This window comes from Fistularia commersonii, chromosome 5, assembly GCF_037954325.1.
Source record: "Fistularia commersonii isolate RoL2024-O1a breed Wild chromosome 5, RoL_Fcom_v1.0, whole genome shotgun sequence".
In the NCBI taxonomy this organism is placed as follows: Eukaryota; Metazoa; Chordata; class Actinopteri; order Syngnathiformes; family Fistulariidae; genus Fistularia; species Fistularia commersonii.
This window is the reverse complement of record NC_141288.1, coordinates 17,304,588-17,324,199: the sequence shown is the minus strand read 5'-3', so window position 1 is coordinate 17,324,199 and position 19,612 is coordinate 17,304,588. Positions and strand designations below refer to the sequence as shown.

Genomic DNA, 19,612 nt, shown 5'->3' with positions numbered 1-19,612 from the left:
GAGGTCGCTGTTGGTGTTTCAGCTACTCTCAAACACACAGCGGAAGAAAAAACTAGTTGGTTTCAAATGCGATGTATTGTTGTGTCCCAAAGTCAAGTCATTTTGACTTTTTTTTTTTTACTAATAATATAAACAATGAAAATATTACAACTGGGTGTATGATGATATCATCGGACTGCATTTCCCTGACATTTCATTTTTAAAAAACTTGTATAGCGCTTTAATGCCCTATCTGTGCTCGATATCAGACATTTTTCCCATGCAAGAAATACATATATAAACAATATATTGATTTTTCTTTTTATGGTGCCTTCAATTCTTCTCATATTCACATTGAACTCTCCTCTTTGTCAAGATTACTGTAAAAGCAGCACTTCTCGTGTCTGGGATCATAGGTTTGTGTGTGTGTGGGCTCAGAAGAATTGGTGTTTTCACTTCTGGAGAATACGAGAGAAGCCTTGATATGTTATTATGAATCATCCAATTTTCACATCTTTATTGCAGACTGCATGATAAGAAAATAATTTCCCTCCATAAATAGTTCCTTTTTTTTTTTTTGTCTGTTTTTCCAACCCCCCCCACCCCACCCGGTGGGCCGTCTTGCTCGCACTTGGCATTTCCTCCCAATATTACAAGCAATTTCGTGGATGCCTGGAACAGCAGAGATAATGGGCTCTTGAAACTACTTAGTAGGGAGGGTAATTTTCTTATTTCCCTTATATTCTTAAGTGTACAGAGCATTTGAAGCTCATCAAAAACTGTTCAGTGAAACACAGATCCTCACTTTAATGCTCAACATGACTCCCCTCCAAGACTGTTTAAGAACCTTAATCAGTATAAAATAATGTGAACATGCCGGCACTGACTTCCACTCACAATGCAACATTAAGAAGTCATCTTTAATGCTGCGTGGAATCAAAGTGCTTGTGTGTTTGTTATTCTGATTGAAATAAAGAATAATAATAAATGCGGCGCGGTGCGGAGTTTGACTCTGAATATTTCAGAACCACGGAGAGCGGCGCCCGAGTTCAGCGCAAACTCGGAACGTCGGTCCGGATATTACCCGGCGCTGACAGCTGTTAAAGCTGGAGTTCAACAACAAGTCAAAATTACAGTGACACGCAAGACGCACGATTTCGATTGTTTGCGTGTGTGTGTGTGTGTGTGTGGACTCTAGGACTTCCTTCTTCAGATCTTCACGGTCTTCAGGATCCTAATCCGGCCAGAGATGTTTCCTAAGGACTGGACGGTCATGCGGTTGGTCACCAACAAGTAAGATTTCTCTTATCCATAAAGGGAAACGGGAAGTAAGGTTTAAAAGGAGACACAAAGATGAGACTGCAGTGTAACGTCCTCTGTCTTATTAGAATAAACACTGAATAAGGCATTTCCCAGAGTTTCCTCACTTCCTGTGGGGATCAGGGCAAATCTGCATTTTTTTCAGAGGTGTTTCCACTTTAAGGAAACGCAGGCAGCTTCTTTTAGACAAAGGAAGAACTCGTTGCACGAAAGGTCCGATCTTAGATGTGTTCAAGTCGTCACTGCCGTCACTTAAAAAAGATAGAGAATAACATTTGCGTGACGGCTTTTTAAAATCAGAGATGTGCTAGTTTTCGTCAAAGAACACGGCCGCCGTCGCAAAAACGGATAACGTATTGTTACTTCACCCAAGATGTTAGCGTTATCATTCACAGTGGACGTACTGAAACGAGTCAGCATTAAAAAAAAAAAAAAACACACACACACAAAAAAAAAAAAAAAAAGCAATCCCGTCCTCAGCTGAAGGCGTTCAAAGGATGAACTCATCCATAAACATCAGCAGAACTTGAACGTCCTCGGTCATGAAAATGACTTGGGAAATTTACAGCCTCAAACGCGTCTGCTTTACATTTTACACGAGCCACAACCGTACATCGCGCGCATTCGCTCAAGTTAAGTCATGAATTTTATTACCGAATTCAATCGTTTCACCTCCGCGTGATAGCCGACCATGACTGCGCCTCTCAATTGTTTATAATGTTGCATTTCCTCCAAGGTGACACAATAACTCTCTCTCTCTCTCTCTCATCCCGCGATGCCTTCAGTGTTATTATCACCACCGTCCTCTACCTTTCCGACGCTTTGAGGAAAAACTTCCTCAACGACAAGTTCGACTACAAGGTAAAGGAAACGTGTTCACGAGGGTGAGCGCACTTGTATGTGTGTGTGTGTGTGTGTGTGTGCATTTGCGTTATTTTGCACCACCTGACCTTTTATCCCGGCGTTCCTCCGACAGCTGAAATGTCGAGCCGTTCGAAGACGAAACGAAAACACGAGTCAGAGACAGATTATTATATTTGCTCCCGTCTTTTTTTCAGGTGTGGGATTCGTATTTCTATCTCTCAGTCATTTTCATAAACCAGCCTTGTCTTCAGCTGGAGTCCTTCTCTCCCTCCAAGAGGAAAAAGATATTGGAGAAGTGAGTGCTATTTATTTTCATCTGAGCAGACACATCCGAAATTAGCATCCTTCATCAATCCTGTGTTTGTTGACAAAACCCAGGGGTGTCAAACTCATTTGGTCAAGGGGACCGGACCGGTAAAACTCTTACCTAGATGTAACACTAAGTCCAAATTTTTCCTTTGTTTTAGTGTAAAGGAGGTAAACAGATCAATTTTAGAAATCTTCATATGTAATGAACTGTTCCTCTAAAAAAATACATGATGAATTAATATTAAAAATGAATATTAAAAAAGAATTTATGAAATGACAGCCTAAAAATATTGTTGAGTTAAAAGAAAATCTAATCGCTGTGGGAAAATTTGCCACTAGAATTTATTAGAAAATGGATGGGTAGCATGTATAAGAGGAGGTATCATGTTTACAAGGTTAAGGGTGGCTATTCTGCTTAATTAAATAACTTTTTTTTTATTCTGCCGTTTTTTTTTTTGGTCTAGTTTTTGTGTTTTTTTTTTTTATAGAAATAATAAAAGAAAGATTGTTTTAACAATGTCGCTAGATGTTTTTTCATAAAGAATTCATTTTGTTTTCAAATTTTGAAGCAGAAAAATACTTTTTCCATTTTTTCCTTGCCCGTTGTTTTTTTTTTTTTTTGAAACTCGCTGTTTAAAACCCCCAGATGCATGTGAGGAAAAAAAAACGCACGGGTCGCACGAACACAAAGATTTGATTTCAGGCAAAATATTGTTCCGAGGGCCGCAATTGACCCGCCGGCCGCGAGTCTGAGACCCCTGACATAACCTCTAATACACACACACGCACACACACCATATATTCATTGTGCCGCAAACACCACTACATACTTTTTTAATGAGCACTTAACCTGCTCTTCTTTGCGGTCTGTTCCGGTATGCGTGTTAAGGAGTCGCTCTCTCACCGTGTTATTTTGGTTTTGCAGGTATGGAGACATGAGGGTGATGATGGGCTGTGAGATCTTCAGCATGTGGCAGAACTTAGGTAGGATGAGAAAACACCCGTGGTCGAACAGTTCCGTGTTATCTCGGACGTATCTTTATGTAGCCCCGTAAAATATTACAGTGTATATTTCACTGTAGACTTAAATACTCTGGTATATACTAAAAATATTATTGACATTTCTACGCATGAAAACATAGCAGAAAGTTACAGAAAAATATTTCTTCAGACTCAATATTAGCGATCTTAAAGTGGAAAATCTAACATGAAGTCAATCTTGATGCAAATATTTACATCCCGAAAGGCTCTGTTGAACATCTTCAAGCTCCTTAAAAGACCACGTCTTTTTTTGTGTTTTCTGTTTATTTATATTATTTCCCAGAAAGTGTAGCGGAGGTTAATGTTGAGTAGCATCGCTCCAGTTGAGAATTCAGAGGTATATCATTGGCACTGTATTTCAATAATGACTTCCCAAAAGTGCATTGTAAAAGCTCTTTTCTCAAAATTACTTGTTGCCATGGCAACCAGCCCATTGCTTCACTTTGTTTGGTGAAGATCCTTTTATACCTTTGACTCTGTGACTGATTTCTCATTTTGAAGACAAATTATTTTCTCTTTATGCGTATTTTAGGTGTTTTATATGTTACATCACTCCACTTGTGCTATTTATGAGTCACGGGAAGAACTTTTAAATACTTTATTTCAATGTGTTATGTAACTTATGAACCTCAGTGCATGGCACTGTTACCTCCAGTATATCATATAATTTTCCATTTCGATTCAGTTTCGATTTACAAGCATTAATTTTATTTTATTTTATTTTATTTTATTTTATTTTATTTTTATTTTATTTTATTTTATTTTATTTTATTTTATTTTATTTTATTTTAAAGTTATTCCATTTCATTTTTTTAATAAGACTTATAGCCACGATAGCTTTGGGAAATTAACAGTGAAATAAAATTTATGCATGGATAAATAATACAAATAAGGATAAAAATCATCAGATTGATTTTGGTGTGCCGGGCATTTAATCCGGGATTAGCGCCGCACACTCCGTTGCTGAAATTCTTCAAGACCGGAACGCTTTCTCCAAGAACCGTGTGAATTTGCCCCGACACAAACAACACGCTGTTTTTCGGGCGGGAATGAGAACCTAACCTTGCCGCTGACCCCCATCTCTTCTCCAGGGGAGCACAAGTTGAACTTTATCCCGGCAATGATTGGCCCGTTTTTGGAAGTGACTCTGGTGCCGCAGCCCGACCTGAGAAATGTCATGATCCCCATCTTCCACGACATGATGGACTGGGAGCAGAGGCGCAGTGGAAATTTCAAACAGGTACCAGATTGACAGGGAACATCCCAGAAGCAACGGCGAACGGCGAGATTAAATCAGCATTTATTGGAAAATAAGAAAGAAGAAAACCAAAGCCTCCGTAGTGGATGCAGGATTAACTCATCCAACTGAACTTGAGTCAGGTCTAAATCCAGCAAAGTTTTTTTTTTTTTTTTTTTTCCCGGGGGGAGATGTTTTCAGCGTTGTTTTCCGTAAATGTTTTTGTCTTCCTCGCAGGTGGAAGCGAAGCTGATCGACAAGTTGGACAGCCTGATGTCGGAGGGCAAAGGAGACGAGACGTACAGGGAGCTTTTCAACAGCATGTGAGTTTGAGGGAAAAGAACGGCAGTAGAACAGATATAAGGGGAACTTTACGCTCGTACTCGGGCTCTCCGAGGGCTTTCCCTTGCTTGATTTTGAAATATGCAAATCGGGCCAAAAGGTAGGGTATTATACAGATTTTGCCCAAGAAGAGCTCAAATAATCCAACAGATGTCGGTATGCAGGAGCTGTTTTGGTTTGGAAACAGACACTAACAGGATAAATGTTATTGTTTCTAATCGCCTAAACGGAGAAAACTGGAGAAAAGCCGCACCTGCGTGGGCTGCAGACTCTCAGGTTGTCTCGCTGGGCGGGTGTTTTATTTGGCAGCGGGCGCTTTTAATACAATACGGCTTCAAACGACGCTTTTAACCCCGACACCCGAAACGGATAGAAGATAGCAGAATCGCTGCGGAGGCACTCACGGGCATTAACGTTCACGTCTGTAAGTACACGTGCTATTCAGGAAAAAAAGTGCTAAATAGGCTTCAAAATAAGGAATTAATGAATAAAGACTTTTTTGCACTGAATTCATTTTTGGAGACAAAAATCGGCAGCGCTCTGTTCAAGTAATATGAATTAATGTGTTTAACGACCTTTCAACCTTAATTTCAATGCGACATAGTCAACTTTTTTCGCGTCTGGATTAGATGGTCATTGTCAAACAGCCCGCTATCTATTTAAATCTGATATAATGTAACTGACTAGTCGTCAAGTTGCTTCTACGTTAGTTTTAATTACATTGATTGAGTTTCTGTGCAATGAAAAACCTGCGGGCACCAATAATAATTGTAACTATCAGTCGAGTCCAGACATTAAAATCCATTATTATAAGTGAGTGACAATAAATGACCTTCAAAATGAAAATGTCAGCCTGACTAATGTAAACTTTAACTAAACACAACAAGAGGAGCCTCAGTCAAGTTTAGGTTCGAAATCGACTGAATTATTTATATTTAAAGGTAGGTCATCACTGTTCACGTCCTCTCACCGTCACACACACACACACACACACACACACAAACACACACAGTCGCTGTCCACTCTATCAATGTGTTTCCAGGTTTGTGTGCTTTTGCATGCCTAAAATTTGTGCTCACTGTAGTGTGTGTGTGTGTGTGTGTGTGTGTGCGTGCTTTATGTCTTGTTAAGGACTTGTTACTTGTACTCAGGCCTCTGATATGATTCAACCAAATTTCCCTCAAAGAAGTCTGAATCATTTGCGTGCATCCGCTTGTATGTCGTCTGTAAGACATTTAATTTCGTAGTCAGTCAGTGTAACTGATCACTGCTTCTGCATGGGAAATATCACATTAACAGTGTTATCTCACTGCATACGTCAGTCTTTGTGCCGAGCCATGTGCGGCCATCCCAAATGTCCGTGAAATCTCTTAATATACGATCCCCACGATTTTAATCCAGCCTGAATACAATTTCAGCAGATATCCTCATCTTCTTTGTTTTTAAAAACCTGCTTTCGCGTGTTGTTTTGTCTTCAGTTCCTTTAATTCATTTCCCTTCATTCATCCTAACTCCACTAACTCCTAAGCTAGCCTCTGTGAGTGTGTGCCGATATTAATCATATTAATATTAATTTATTCCGCCTATGCTTCCCGCCTGGAGTAGAATTCCTCTGTTTGGTCCGTACCCTAGGTAAGAAGCTCTCCTCTTTGTTCTCTCAGTGTCGTCTGTGTGAAGGGGGAGCCGGGTAAAGGCTTGGGAAATGAACTGCGGGATTTGGGCTGTTTTCAGCCGATAAAAAAGAAAAAAAAAAAAAAAAATCAATTTATATTTTGAGCATCCTTCGAGTATAGAATTTATCTATGCTGCGTACTGTATCCATCAAGCTCCCAACGGCAGGGCAACAAGCATAGGTGACACTTTTGTGTCCGATATTAATTTCCTTTTTGCTTCACCTCCTTTTCTTTTAGTGATTTCCTCTGTCTTTTCCTTCCCACGCAACCTTTTTCTTTTTTCGCATCTGCCTCGCTCTTTACCTTTTCGTCTCCTTCGGCCCCTCACGTCTCTCTGTTTCGCTCTCCCCGCCCCCCCACCCGATCCAGCTTGCTGAAGAAGATCGAGAGAGAGACCTGGAGGGAGAGCGGCATCTCGCTCATCGCCACCGTCACCCGCCTGATGGAGAGGTTGCTGGACTACAGGTGAGAGTTCACGGACCGGTTTGGATCTTCTATTTTTGGATGTCCGTTGTACATGTATATATACACTGCTCAAAAAAATAAAGGGAACACTTAAAAAACACATCCTAGATCTAAATGAATGAAATATTCTTATGAAATACTTTGCTCTTTACACAGTTGAATGTGCTGACAACAAAATCACACAAAAATGGAAATCAATTGTATCAACCCATGGAGGTCTGGATTAGGAATCACACTCAAAATTAAAGTGTAAAAACAAACTCCAGGCTGATCCAACTTTGATGTAATGTCCTTAAAACAAGTCAAAATGAATCGGTGTTGCTTCCTGAGTGGACACTATGATTTCACACAAGTGTGATTGACTTGGAGTTACATTGTGTTGTTCGAGTGTTCCCTTTATTTTTTTGAGCAGTATATGAATGTATAGCAAGCTATTTTGCTTTCATAGGGATTGTATGAAGCTGGGGGAAGTCGACGGCAAGAAGATTGGCTGCACCGTCAGTTTACTGGTCAGTGGAACCTCCTCCTCACCTGACTTCACGTCACAAGTGTCTTATTGTGAAAAAAATAAACACAAAATGCTCTCATGTATAGTTACAGCTGAAGTCGACTTTGCTAACTCGCAGCCCGCAGATTTTCAAGTGTCCGCACACTTAGCCGGCAAAGCTAAAAGGTCACAGGTTTCAGGGGTGAACTGATCAATAGGAGTTAAACATCTCCTGATTTTACCCACTTGAGAATAGATTTTCCGAGCTAAAGTGAGTTTGACACCCTTGCTCTATTACCTTCCAAAATAACCTCCTCTTCAGAAAAACATTTATGTTTTGTAGATAGTTTTCTGAAAGATCTTGGCCCGTTGCGTTTCTTTCGACTATTTTACACTAGCGGTTGGCGGTGGTTGGCGATATTCGGCGTGCAGTAGGGCATACTTCTGCCGTTGACGCCAGACTCATTGTCATTTAGAAACGAGAGGAGATTTTTAATAGTTGATTGCGCCCTTGTTTCATCGCGTCACGCTCAGACGTCCTAAATAGACACGGCAGTTTTATAATTCGGCCACCGCTTCATTTGTTAAACAGCAATAAACCCATTTATTTAACTCTATAAGTACATTGACTATAGGATTAATATCGCTTGACAATTTAGATATACTTAATTATACAAAACACCGCATCAGCACAAAGCGGCACAAGCCTTCCGCCAGATCGCCGGCTGCCGGTCTCTCGCTACTTACTGCGTCAATGTGCCGATATCGACCCCTTCGGTTAATAAATATTCATGTTAATGGCGCAGTGTTTGGCGCTTCGGTCTCACAGCATGAAGGATTCTGTTTTCGGGAACTTTTCTGTGCGGAGTTAGCATGTTCTCCCTGAATCTCCGTCGGTTTTGCTCCGGTTTCCTCCCAAAGTCCCAAAAACACGCAGCGGGTAAATTGGAAGAAAATCGAGAAAAAAAATCGCCCCCGAATGAATGAGTGAATGATTGATTGTCTGGACGGACGGATGGCTGTTCATGCATTTGTGCACCCGACTTAAACGTTTCTTTAAAAAGAGGTAGTTAAAACATGTCAGAGGAGTGTAGCGTCGAGGCAGCAGGAGGGAGGTGACCAGCTGGAGAGTCAGACGCGGCTCAACGGAGATCTTCCATGCTTAACCAGCTTAATTGTTTTCCTTATTAAAGTTTGGTCTATATCTATTTTTAAAAAAAGCTAAAATTGCTCATTTATTTCCTATTATTGAGTAGTAAATCAACCATCAAGGCGGTTACCTTGCTCTGCCTGAGAATTGTTTGTCAGGTTAATGATCCAAAGGAGCAGCGCTACTTCGCATATATTGATTGAGGGTAGGTTTACTTTCCAATCCCTAATGTAATTAGTAATGTGTTTTGCAATGTGTTTACTCCTCAGGGGAAACTGGACAGAATATTCCCATTCAGCTTCAGACCTCACTAAAACAATATTTTTAAACTGCTCTTCATCGTTCGGGCCAATTCTAAAAATTTGAATTCAAATATCAAGATGGTGAAGGTCATTTGTATTATTCTGGCTTCGGGAGATGTCAGGGTTTCAAACTTTGTGATCGTTTATTTGTTTGTTTGTTCCCACGCTTTTTTTTTTTTTTTTTTTTTTTTGTCCAGAACTTCTACAAAACGGAGTTGAACAAAGAGGAGATGTACATCCGCTACATTCACAAACTGTACGACTTGCATCTGAAAGCACAAAACTACACAGGTAAGCAACGCAGAATGACCTTTGCAGATAATTCCCGAGCGTCAGAAACGTACCGTCGATCCCTTTCGCCTTTCGGTTGACATTTAAGCAAATCTGTCAACGCCTTAAATTTTGTATATCTTGTGTGATTTGCAAACCCTTCGGCACGTGCGTCCGCACGTCGCAGAGGCGTCATACACCCTGTTGCTGTACGATGAGTTGCTGGAATGGTCCGACCGGCCGCTCCGGGAGTTCCTCAACTACCCAATGCAGAGCGAGTGGCAAAGAAAAGAATACCTGCATCTCACCATCGTCCAGAACTTTGACCGCGGGAAGGTGAGCCCAAATCCACAACTCTTCTCGTTGTTTCACGCGATCACTAAGCGGAAAAGATGTCGCTCTCCAGCTGTGGATAAAGTTTGACTTACCATTATCACTTACGGGGAAATAATTCTCCCGTAAATAAGAATATTGTGGTGTCACAATTCCAGATATCATTCCTCATTATTAAACGTTTAAGCGGTATTGATGGATAATATTAAAACAGATGCAGCACACTCATTAACAATGAACCTACAACATTTGATGGCTCATCAATTTTGAAAATGAGACTCCTTCTATTTGGAATTGAATTAGTGATTGCTTTGAGGTACATTTTAGGTACAAGTAAAATCTTTTTTTCCAAATTTTTATTGTTTTCTGCTTTTTCTATGAGAATAAACTGCATATTATTGGTTTGTGGTCATTTAAGGGCAACCATATAGACGCAAGAAACACTTGACTGACCTTTCTTATGATTTTCTGATATTTTATATCGAGAAAATAATCAGCAGATTACTTAATAATGGAGGTAGGTGGAGTAACAGTACTGATAAATACCGTTTATCAGTTAGGGTATATAGTTAAATGCTCGAGTAGCAGGATAGACACAAAGACAGTGGAATTCCCCCTATGTGTCTTGGGGAAGACATAATTCATGTAAGATTAAATCGCCTCTGAAGAGAAATGCTCTTTGGGTCCAAAAAAACGTGTGGAGTTGCAAAAAAAAAAAAAGAAATGCACGCCACTGCCGGCCAGACATTTAATTTCTACCTGTCATGAGCCGTGACAGCGGCTCCCGGCATCAACAATACGCAGATTTAATCAGGTGCTGGCAGCTGCAATTGGAGCCGGTTCCATACAGCACCTCGCCACCCCGGACCGCTCCGTACGGAAATGTTGATGGCGGCAGAATTGAAGTGTGACATGTACCGTGGTTTTATGCATCAGTGAAGAATGAAAAGAGAAGCCGGCGGCTTCAGTAGAGCTCCTGTGATCGAAGACGTCGAGTTCTCCCGCGTTTATGCTTTCTTACCACAGCGACTTGTTAGCCGAGTCCATCGCTGTCGATTCTTCTCTTTCATTTTTCCCACTTTTCATTCAATCACTTTATCCTAACTACCCTTCTCATCGTTCGGCACTCTCAGGAAAAGGATGTTTCATTATGGAAACCCTCCAAGATGACACACAAACACACACGCGCAACTTCGACATCCCTTATGGGGGGGGAACAAAAAAAAAAAAAACACAGCTCTGCGGAATCATTAAAACCGCTCTCCTCGTTACTCATAGTCCAATTTTCTTCCGCGTTCACAAGCTATGCCATCTGCCGGGGCTGCTGCAGAGGGATTAGAAGGCGGCAGGAAAGGAAATCCTTCCATTTAATTAGCAAGATGGCTGGATGCTGCACGTACCTGCATGAGGAGGTTATATTTGACTCGTCATCTTATTGCTGACTCACCAATGCCACCTAGTGGATTCGATGACTTTTGACGCAGCATCCTTGACATCCCCCCTGTATCTGTATCCCGAGCGAATAGATCCACGTCGTCTTTGCGAGCGTTCGTTTATGGATCGCTTTTGAGTTTTTTAAGTCGGAGGACTTTTTTCTGCCCGTGTCCGCAGTGCTGGGAGAACGGCATCATCTTGTGCCGAGAGCTGGCGGATCAGTATGAGTCATATTATGACTACAGGAACTTAAGCAAGATGAGGGTGAGTTATGTTAAAAAGGACAATATATGAATAAAAACTACCGTCGTTGCCAAACCTATCGCTCAAGTCGTTTTTATTTGTTGATAAATGTATTTGTGTGCATGTCATTAGATGATGGAGGCCTCTCTCTATGACAAGATCATGGACCAGCAAAGACTAGAGCCCGAATTCTTCCGGGTTGGTTTCTACGGAAAGAAGTTCCCCTTCTTCCTGCGGGTAAGGAAGTCTCGGTGACCTTTCTTCGCGACGAACAGGAACCCGAGTACAGCGTCAGATTCGGTTGATCTGAAAGAAGAATACACTTCTCTTATACAAGAGCCTGTCAGTGGAAGGTGACATTCAGTGAGCCAGTGCCATTTAATGATGTAACAGCGTCTGTCCTTGGTGAATGTTGCGTCTGAGACTGCAGTGGCAATACGCGGCCACTAGATGTCAAGCTAACCCCGCGTTTTGGTTTTTTAACCCCCCCCTCCCCTTACTTTTTACTGTAGAATAAGGAGTTTGTATGCCGCGGCCATGACTACGAGAGGCTGGAGGCCTTCCAGCAGCGGATGCTCAACGAGTTCCCCCACGCCATCGCCATGCAGCATGTCAACCAACCAGACCAGACCATATACCAGGCAGACGCACAATGTATCCTTCCCTGCGGACGGGATTTATTTAAAAAGTATAGAAAAAGGCTTCCAGGCTCATCCCACGTGCCGCCAGCCACATGCATATATTTATATAGATAGACACTCTTTGTTCTGGCTTCCACACATTAGACACATGCAATCTCCTTTTGTCCGCTGAAAGCCCGTTCGTACGTGGGAAAGCACACATTTTTACCGCTCTGCTCATTATGTAAGTGCACAATCAAGCACTCACAAACACATTCCAATCGGAAACCGTATTATGAAAATGCCCCGACTGCATTCGCTACTTAGTTTGACACGGACGCCGGGACCAAATTTCCACTGAGGGCTAATTTTGAAAAGCCGTCTCCATATCCTAGCATTTAATCAATACCTTAATAAAACCCCCCGACTGCCCGCCGGGCGTACTTGAGCGTAGAGATGTCACGATACAATGAGGATGTTGCGGCTTAGTTAATCTGGGTCACCTCGGTAATTACCGCGGGCTCAGTTTTTCGAGAAGGCTCTCATGTCGGGCTTTGTCCACAGCCCCGCGCTGATCCCGGCCCAAATGCCCGAACGCTAGGGGTTAATCTGATGCATTACACAGCCTTGGAGGAAGACTTACGCGTACTTTCTAAAGGCTTGGCTCCATTATTTTTGTGTTGAGGCTTTGCTGAGGAAAAATAGACAAACAGATTCCGATCCCTGCGGGACGGCCGTCGACTCAAATTACCTACCATGAGCAGTAATGGGACACAAACGCAAACTATTGAGCCCTCGCTGGAAAAACAAAAGTTTTATCGTGTTATCGGGATTTAAAATTTGTTTAGCAACATTTTGGTGGCTCTCCTTATCAGAGCTTCTACATAAAACCAGCGTCCTTGGGTTTTATCGAATTCTACGCTGTGTGATTTGGGGTTCTTTGTTCTCTTCGCTAAGGTTTTTTCATTTAATTGAACCTATGTCTATGCGATTAAATATCATTAGCATGATACCGCAACATATCGCTTAAATGCACGCTGTGCGATCACGCCATCCCCGTTTCTGACTTACAGATTGATACGAGACCCGTCGGGGTTGATAGCGGCCGTCCGCCCGGCACGCTCGTGGCTGCTCCGAGTTTATTTGATTGCGGTTGATAAATCGCTTGCAAGATACACCAATGATTATTTGTCAATAAGCAGCCGCATATTTTATAGGTTGTTCTGCTTTTCGTTATTTTCTGCGGGGATTTCGCCTCCTTCTACTCTTTCTCTGAAAGCTTGCGCGGTTATTTTTTATTTTTTTTTCTTCTCAAGGGGGCTCATAATCAAGAGGCAGATCGGACTCCATAACCCGAGGTAGACCTCTTACAGACCCTGTGCTGATTGGTTGTGAAACCTAAATGTATCTCAAGCGCTCCTGTGCACCTACCGATGATTTAAATTTCCGGCATCGAACAATAAGAATAAGACCGTTGCGGATGCTGCTGCTCCTCTGGAGTTTGATACCACCCGCATTTTGAAAAGACTGGCTCGAAAACTGGCCGGGTTTTTCTTTTTGACGACATGTCGTTTTCTCCAGTGTAGCAAGATAGTTTAAGTTCATGCAGTGGTCAAGGACAAGACGGAGGGAAAGTCTATTCTTACTTGCTGAATTCCTGGAAGTCGTGACCCAGATGGTGTGACAGTGATCTCGCCTCTCCACTCTTGCCTGATCAGCGTCATCCGAAGGCAGAGCTCCTCATCCCCTTGGTACAAAGCAGTAGTTTGGAAGGACAGCTTATCAACCAGTGTAAACAAACGTGAGTCCTACTGACGCTTTCAAACGATCTTGTTTTTAACCTTAATTCCAAGAGCCCCGCTTGGATATGATAATCTAGCGTTCATGTTATTGTTGACGGTAACTTCCTGTCACAGACGACCGTGACGGAGTGCTACATTTACCTGAGCCGGCGTGCACTGGCAGGCGGCGTCGGGGGCTCGTGTACCACGTGGCGAGGGGTTTGTTAGCCTGCAGGTTGAGTAAGCTCACTAGCGGTTTCGTTTCTAGCACCTTTTGCTTTTGCAATATGATGTAGACGGAGGACATAAAGGCTTTTATAGCCATTGATATTTCTCCTGCGGCACGGACATGGGGACGGCAACCGGAAACCTTCGCGTGAAGCTAAGACGGGTTTGATTCGGGATAATTTATTAGCCTTAGCTAAATCAGTCTCCATTCGTTTCAGGGTTGTTTAGAGGCTTATTTTTCAATTGCTTAGTTTGAGCGTTCTATTTCGATCCTTGCAGCGATGTGATTAATAGACTAGCAGGCCTTCAAGATGGTTCTTTTCACACTCCCATCAGTCCAGATGGAAAAGCGGTTTGGCCGATTTTCCTCTCAGGGAAGGGTCTTTAAATGCAGCATCAACCTTTTTTTTTTTTTTTTTTGGTCAGTCCTTGTTTGCGCCAACATTCGCACAATGCAATGATGTGGTTCCTGAAGAGGAAGAAAACTTGGCCGTTGCACTATCTGGATGGCTGGCTAGTGTGTGTTCTGTCAGGGAGCCTGGCATGTCTGGCGAAGAAAGAGCCGAGAACAGAGGAGAGGTAATCATCAGGTGAATCACACACTGTACTGCCCACAGGTCTGTCAGCGGTGCCGATGAAGACAATGCCGGCCTCTGTTGCGGCGGTTGCCAAGATTTTGCTTTCTGGCCTGTCGCTGCTCTTGTCAGGAGGTTACTGTTTGCCCAGGTAGCTAATTGATTCTTGAGTTCGTGCTTGTTGGACATCCAGGAGATGTTGGAGGCATGGTCCTTGTTACATTTTGGCAAGGCGGGATACGGAGCAAAGATCCTCAGATCCTGTAGCCTCAGGACTTGCATGTAAAGTACAGAGCTACTCACCCGACTCGGCGTGCTACTTGGCCTCCGCGATTGGAAACCGTTTATCGCCGAATCCTACGAATGCGGCCACCGATGTCGGAAAAAGTATTTTTAAATACATGTTAAGCAGGCCAGAGTGGGAAAGGTTTACAGCAAATTGTGTCAGTACTATAAGGCAAACATTGCCAAGAGTGGAACCACAGCCAGATGGAGGACAGCAAGATGCAAAGGCTTTTTTTCTCATCTTCCTTGTGTCCTTTTCAGAGGCTTCTTGTTTATTTATGTGTACTCGGATTCCACTTTTGGCCTCGCTGAATATGAAAAAACATCTAATTAACTGTCTTTCCCACAGCTGTTTATTCGCTACACATTCGAGTCTACGAAGGCTTCAATATTATCTGTCCTACCTCAAAAAACACATTTCTCGTTCGTTGCAGACGATGGCAGTTTTTTCTCATGTAAGAGACCTTTAACACTCTAATTCTCCTTTGCTGTTCATTTAGTTCTTTATGATTTTTTTTTTCCTTCTTTTTTGCCATGGCAACCCGGCGTTGTCTATTAGCGAGTACTTGTAGCTTTGCAAATAGAGCAGCTGCTGCTTTTGTGAGTTTTCCCGATGTTTACTGTTTTTGGCTATTTTTGCATTTGCACCGGTCCCCTTTACTGTATCCCTAATAAGGTATTGTTCCCGTGAGTGTATATAAAGGATTAATGCAGTGTGTGTGGCCTTTGGCTTGATGAATGAAGCGTGAGATGCTGCAGGAGAGAGCGCGCGAGAGAGAGAGAGGGCGAGTGCGATGTTTTCATCTTAGAGTGCGCATCCACACACACGCTGTACCATCTGGCAAACCAGTGTGTGTGCATGTATGCGTGCGTGCGTGTGCGTCCTCGTCCCCGAACGCATTTTATGAGTTCCCCTGTTCTTTCAGGGCACCGAAGAATTTTTGTCTCATTCGGTCTCCGGCGCTTTCCCCTTGTACTTTTCTTAACACGCCGCGCCTCCAGACCTGCAGATCTATGCCGTAACGCCCATCCCTGAGAGCCAGGATGTGCTGCAGCGAGATGGAGTGCCTGACAACATCAAAAGCTTCTACAAGTTCAATCACATTTGGAGGTTCAGATATGACCGGCCATTCCACAAGGGCACCAAAGACAAGGAGAATGAGTTCAAGGTATTTTAAGGGGACGACATGAGAAAATGGAAAAATATATGCAACGGCGATAGTAACCGTGCCTATCGACAGCCGCGCGCGTGGGAAGACAGGTAACACTGGGATTTTATCTCAGATATGAAGATATTGGAGGGTAAAATAAAATAAACTTGTGACTTATCACTTCCATGTTAGAGTGTCTTTGGAATAAATAGGCAAGCGTTTTGCAGACGTCTGAATTATGCATAAAGGATCATTAGCGCTTTTGTATTGCAGCCTAACAGGAAACACTTCCATCTCTACCTTGCACAGCAGCAGTGGTGCTGGTCCTGTGTAGCCTGTTGAAGTTTGAATCCGTGCACAGGTATTAGTGTGTGTATGGCGCATGTATTATTCATCGTGACTCTTACATCACTAATTGTTCCCCGCTACTCGTCGGCGCTGCGTTTGGCTTAGCGAAAGATGAACGCGGGCCTGCAAAGTCGCACACATGCGCCATACACCTACCGCACGGATACTGATATTATACCTATAAATATTCAAATGTAACAGACGTCCGGACAAATGTAATCCCGAAATCAGATTTCCACGTGGGCTCGATAGCCCTTCGTCTCAGGCATGAAGCGGCTTCTCTGTGGCAAAATGATGAAGCAAAGGTAATTTGGTGTGAACTGTAATTAACTAGAAAGGAGATTCTTTCCATTCAGCTGGGGAGTTTGTATATACAGAAAACCCTTCCTGAAATGTCAAGACTTAATTTGTTGTATAACCCGGTCAGTGTCCTGCTCTCAAACGGGAATACGTGTTTTTGTTTTTTTCAAGTGGTGCTCGGGTGGTTTTCTTGGCATTAAAAAGGAGCAGAAAATCAATAAAGGGCATCTGGATTGTGTAGTGAGTTGGAAGACCCTTCTCCGACCTAAGGACACAGATCGTTAGACTTTGTCAGCACTCATCGGCTCTACTGGAGTGTCCTTGAGCAAGAAACTGGAATATAAACTAAGCCTTAGAAAATCAAATCCGCCATATTAATGATTTCTTTTTAAGAGCAAAAAAAAACAAAAGTCTTTACAATGTCAAAAAACATATTCTCAAGTAAAGCTAAATTAATTGGACTGTAAGCGATTAGACGGTGCTGTTAAAAGGTTGAATCTTTCTAGTTTCGAAGGAGAAAGGCTATTTTCTTGATCGTTGAATCAGTCAGATGTTTCAAATGGGGAAAAAAAAAGAAGTAAAGTGGACCTCTGAGAAGACTTTTTGGTTTTGTAAATTAAACCATAAATTTGCAAAATGTCAGAAAGAGGGTAAATATGTCATGAATTTCAGAATAACTGTCATGATTTCTCCTGTTTCCTTTCAAAATTCTGCACGATCAGATTCGGCTCCAAACGTCAACTGGGTCGGTTTTGACTGTAATTGGATTATATTGCCAAAAAAAAAAAAAAAGCACAATAACATTAAAATTATATCATTATGTAATGCTCCGACTCATTCTGTGTTCACAGAATGTCTAGTTTGACTCTATTAGGTTAATAAGCTACAGTGAATGTTGTTGCTTCCAGTCAGAATGACCTTGTGGGATGTTGGCATATTGACAAGTGTTTGCCGCCTGTAAGGCTAATGGATCCAACGCCAGTTGATGATATTGGATATAAGCTATGACATCTGGCCTACACCTAAATATGTGTGTATGGCAGACACCGCACTAATTTATTCTCGCCATATATAGCAATGATCATCGATCGTTGTCGATATGCATTCGTCGCGTCCTGCCGGCCAGAGCTCTGTGTGGACCGGAAATTCGTAGCTATGGAGATTTAAGATGCACATAGTTGTTAGCTTATCCATGCGGGTGCTTTTTCAGAGCCTGTGGGTGGAGAGGACGACTCTGACTCTGGTCCAGAGTCTACCAGGCATCTCACGCTGGTTTGAAGTGGAGAAGCGAGAGCTGGTGAGTGTGAACACGTCTCTAAAATTTCACCAATGGGGCACTACGACGCACTTTTGTTTAGCACGTTGCAGCTTAGAGAACCCCCAGCCGGTGGCCGACTATTGATCCGAACATCGCATTGACCACCACTAATGACCCAGGTCATGAGTTTGTGGCAATTGGAAACATTACATTTTCAGCCTTTGATAGATTGGATGTCGTGCTAAGCATCTAATGGGGTCGCTTTGATGACAATTCATTTTTTTCTTCTTCTTTTTTTCACATTGATCTTTTGCGTCACGTAATATTTTCCGATACTAATTTGTTGGTTTTGTCCCGGACGGATCTTTGGGTCCGTTCCATTCCTGTGAAAAAAAAAATCCCCTTGAAAGCTTTCCGGCTTGTCTCCTCTCAATCAGATCACAAAGGAGCGGAAGGATTGAAAAAAGAAAAAAAAAAAAAAAAAAAAACGTCTTTCCTGCATATGCAAAACACAACATGGTGTTTGTCTCTGTTTATCTCTCCCCGCATTCTTTACTGCAGAGCTGCTGAGTGCGGCGTGAAATTGTAGTTTGCGAACGGTGCGTTATTCTGTGATGGTTACGCGGTGCAATAGCATGAGAAATATGCAACTGGCAAATGCTCAATTAAAGAGGGGATTAAGCTTTCTGGGAGCGGAAGAAGACGAAAGGGACTAAATAAATGCAGGGTGGCAGGAAGAATATTTTAATGATTCCATTGTCAAAAGCCATTTTAAAGTTTGAGCATTTAGAATAATACATAACACTTAAAATGCGCACGCTAAGATTAAGTCAGTCGACTATCTATAGCTTTTAGTGATGAAACTCTGAAACCGAAGCCGTTAAGCATCACGCCACATCCGACCACGACTAATATTTACCTAACGGCTCACCCTTCCACGTGCGGCGGCAGTCAGGTGTTTGAAATTGAAAACACTTTGATGAACCACCTGCAAGTACCAAACTCTCGACAAATATATGAGTAACTGGCCGGAGAAAATGTATTCATGCATAAGTGCCGCTGTTGATGACCCGTGGAACTCAGCGGGGACCCAAACAGAGCTCAAAGGAGAGCAAATATTGGACTAAATTTCAGATTTTGGCAGACATAGCATCTAATGAATGTTAATGCTTCTCTATATTTGCGCAATGCACAAAAAGTTGCCATAGCGTGGCGGCTCCATCCAATGTCACCGCCTCGTTTGCACCTCCACTTCCGAGTGACCGTAAATTCCGTGGATTTATATTACGCCGTCGGAGAAGTGGTTAAAAGATCACACGTTACGGAGAGAATCTCTTCGAAACGGTGCCTCGTGGATATTCGGCGTTAAACTTAACATCTTTCACAATGTCATGCTTTCCAAGGTGGAGGTGAGCCCGCTGGAGAACGCCATCGAGGTGATCGAGAATAAGAACTTACAGTTGAGGACATTGATCACTCAGTGTCAGAGCCGGCAGATGCAGAACATCAACCCCCTCACCATGTGCCTCAACGGGGTCATCGATGCCGCTGTCAACGGGGGGCTGGCCCGCTACCAAGAGGTATGGATGGATGGATGGAGGATAAGGTTGGAGGGTT

The 19,612-nt window shown here is 42.6% G+C and overlaps 1 protein-coding gene across 7 annotated transcripts in view; it reads left to right on the top strand.

The window, feature by feature from the left end:
• Positions 1-19,612, top strand: part of dock4b (dedicator of cytokinesis 4b) — a 128,778-nt gene that overhangs the window by 90,414 nt on the left and 18,752 nt on the right. For 5 of the 7 annotated variants that reach the window (XM_086147071.1, XM_086147070.1, XM_086147065.1 and 2 more), the window contains exons 27-43: positions 1,178-1,272; positions 2,085-2,160; positions 2,358-2,458; positions 3,398-3,456; positions 4,605-4,753; positions 4,988-5,073; positions 6,698-6,724; positions 7,135-7,230; positions 7,679-7,739; positions 9,367-9,460; positions 9,627-9,775; positions 11,384-11,470; positions 11,582-11,686; positions 11,962-12,103; positions 15,941-16,107; positions 17,948-18,034; positions 19,399-19,575. In XM_086147071.1, the coding sequence (XP_086003197.1) occupies positions 1,178-1,272; positions 2,085-2,160; positions 2,358-2,458; positions 3,398-3,456; positions 4,605-4,753; positions 4,988-5,073; positions 6,698-6,724; positions 7,135-7,230; positions 7,679-7,739; positions 9,367-9,460; positions 9,627-9,775; positions 11,384-11,470; positions 11,582-11,686; positions 11,962-12,103; positions 15,941-16,107; positions 17,948-18,034; positions 19,399-19,575 (1,758 nt within the window). The remainder of the gene's footprint in view (positions 1-1,177; positions 1,273-2,084; positions 2,161-2,357; positions 2,459-3,397; positions 3,457-4,604; positions 4,754-4,987; positions 5,074-6,697; positions 6,725-7,134; positions 7,231-7,678; positions 7,740-9,366; positions 9,461-9,626; positions 9,776-11,383; positions 11,471-11,581; positions 11,687-11,961; positions 12,104-15,940; positions 16,108-17,947; positions 18,035-19,398; positions 19,576-19,612) is intronic. The other 2 variants (XM_086147068.1, XM_086147067.1) reach the window with 1 other exon arrangement.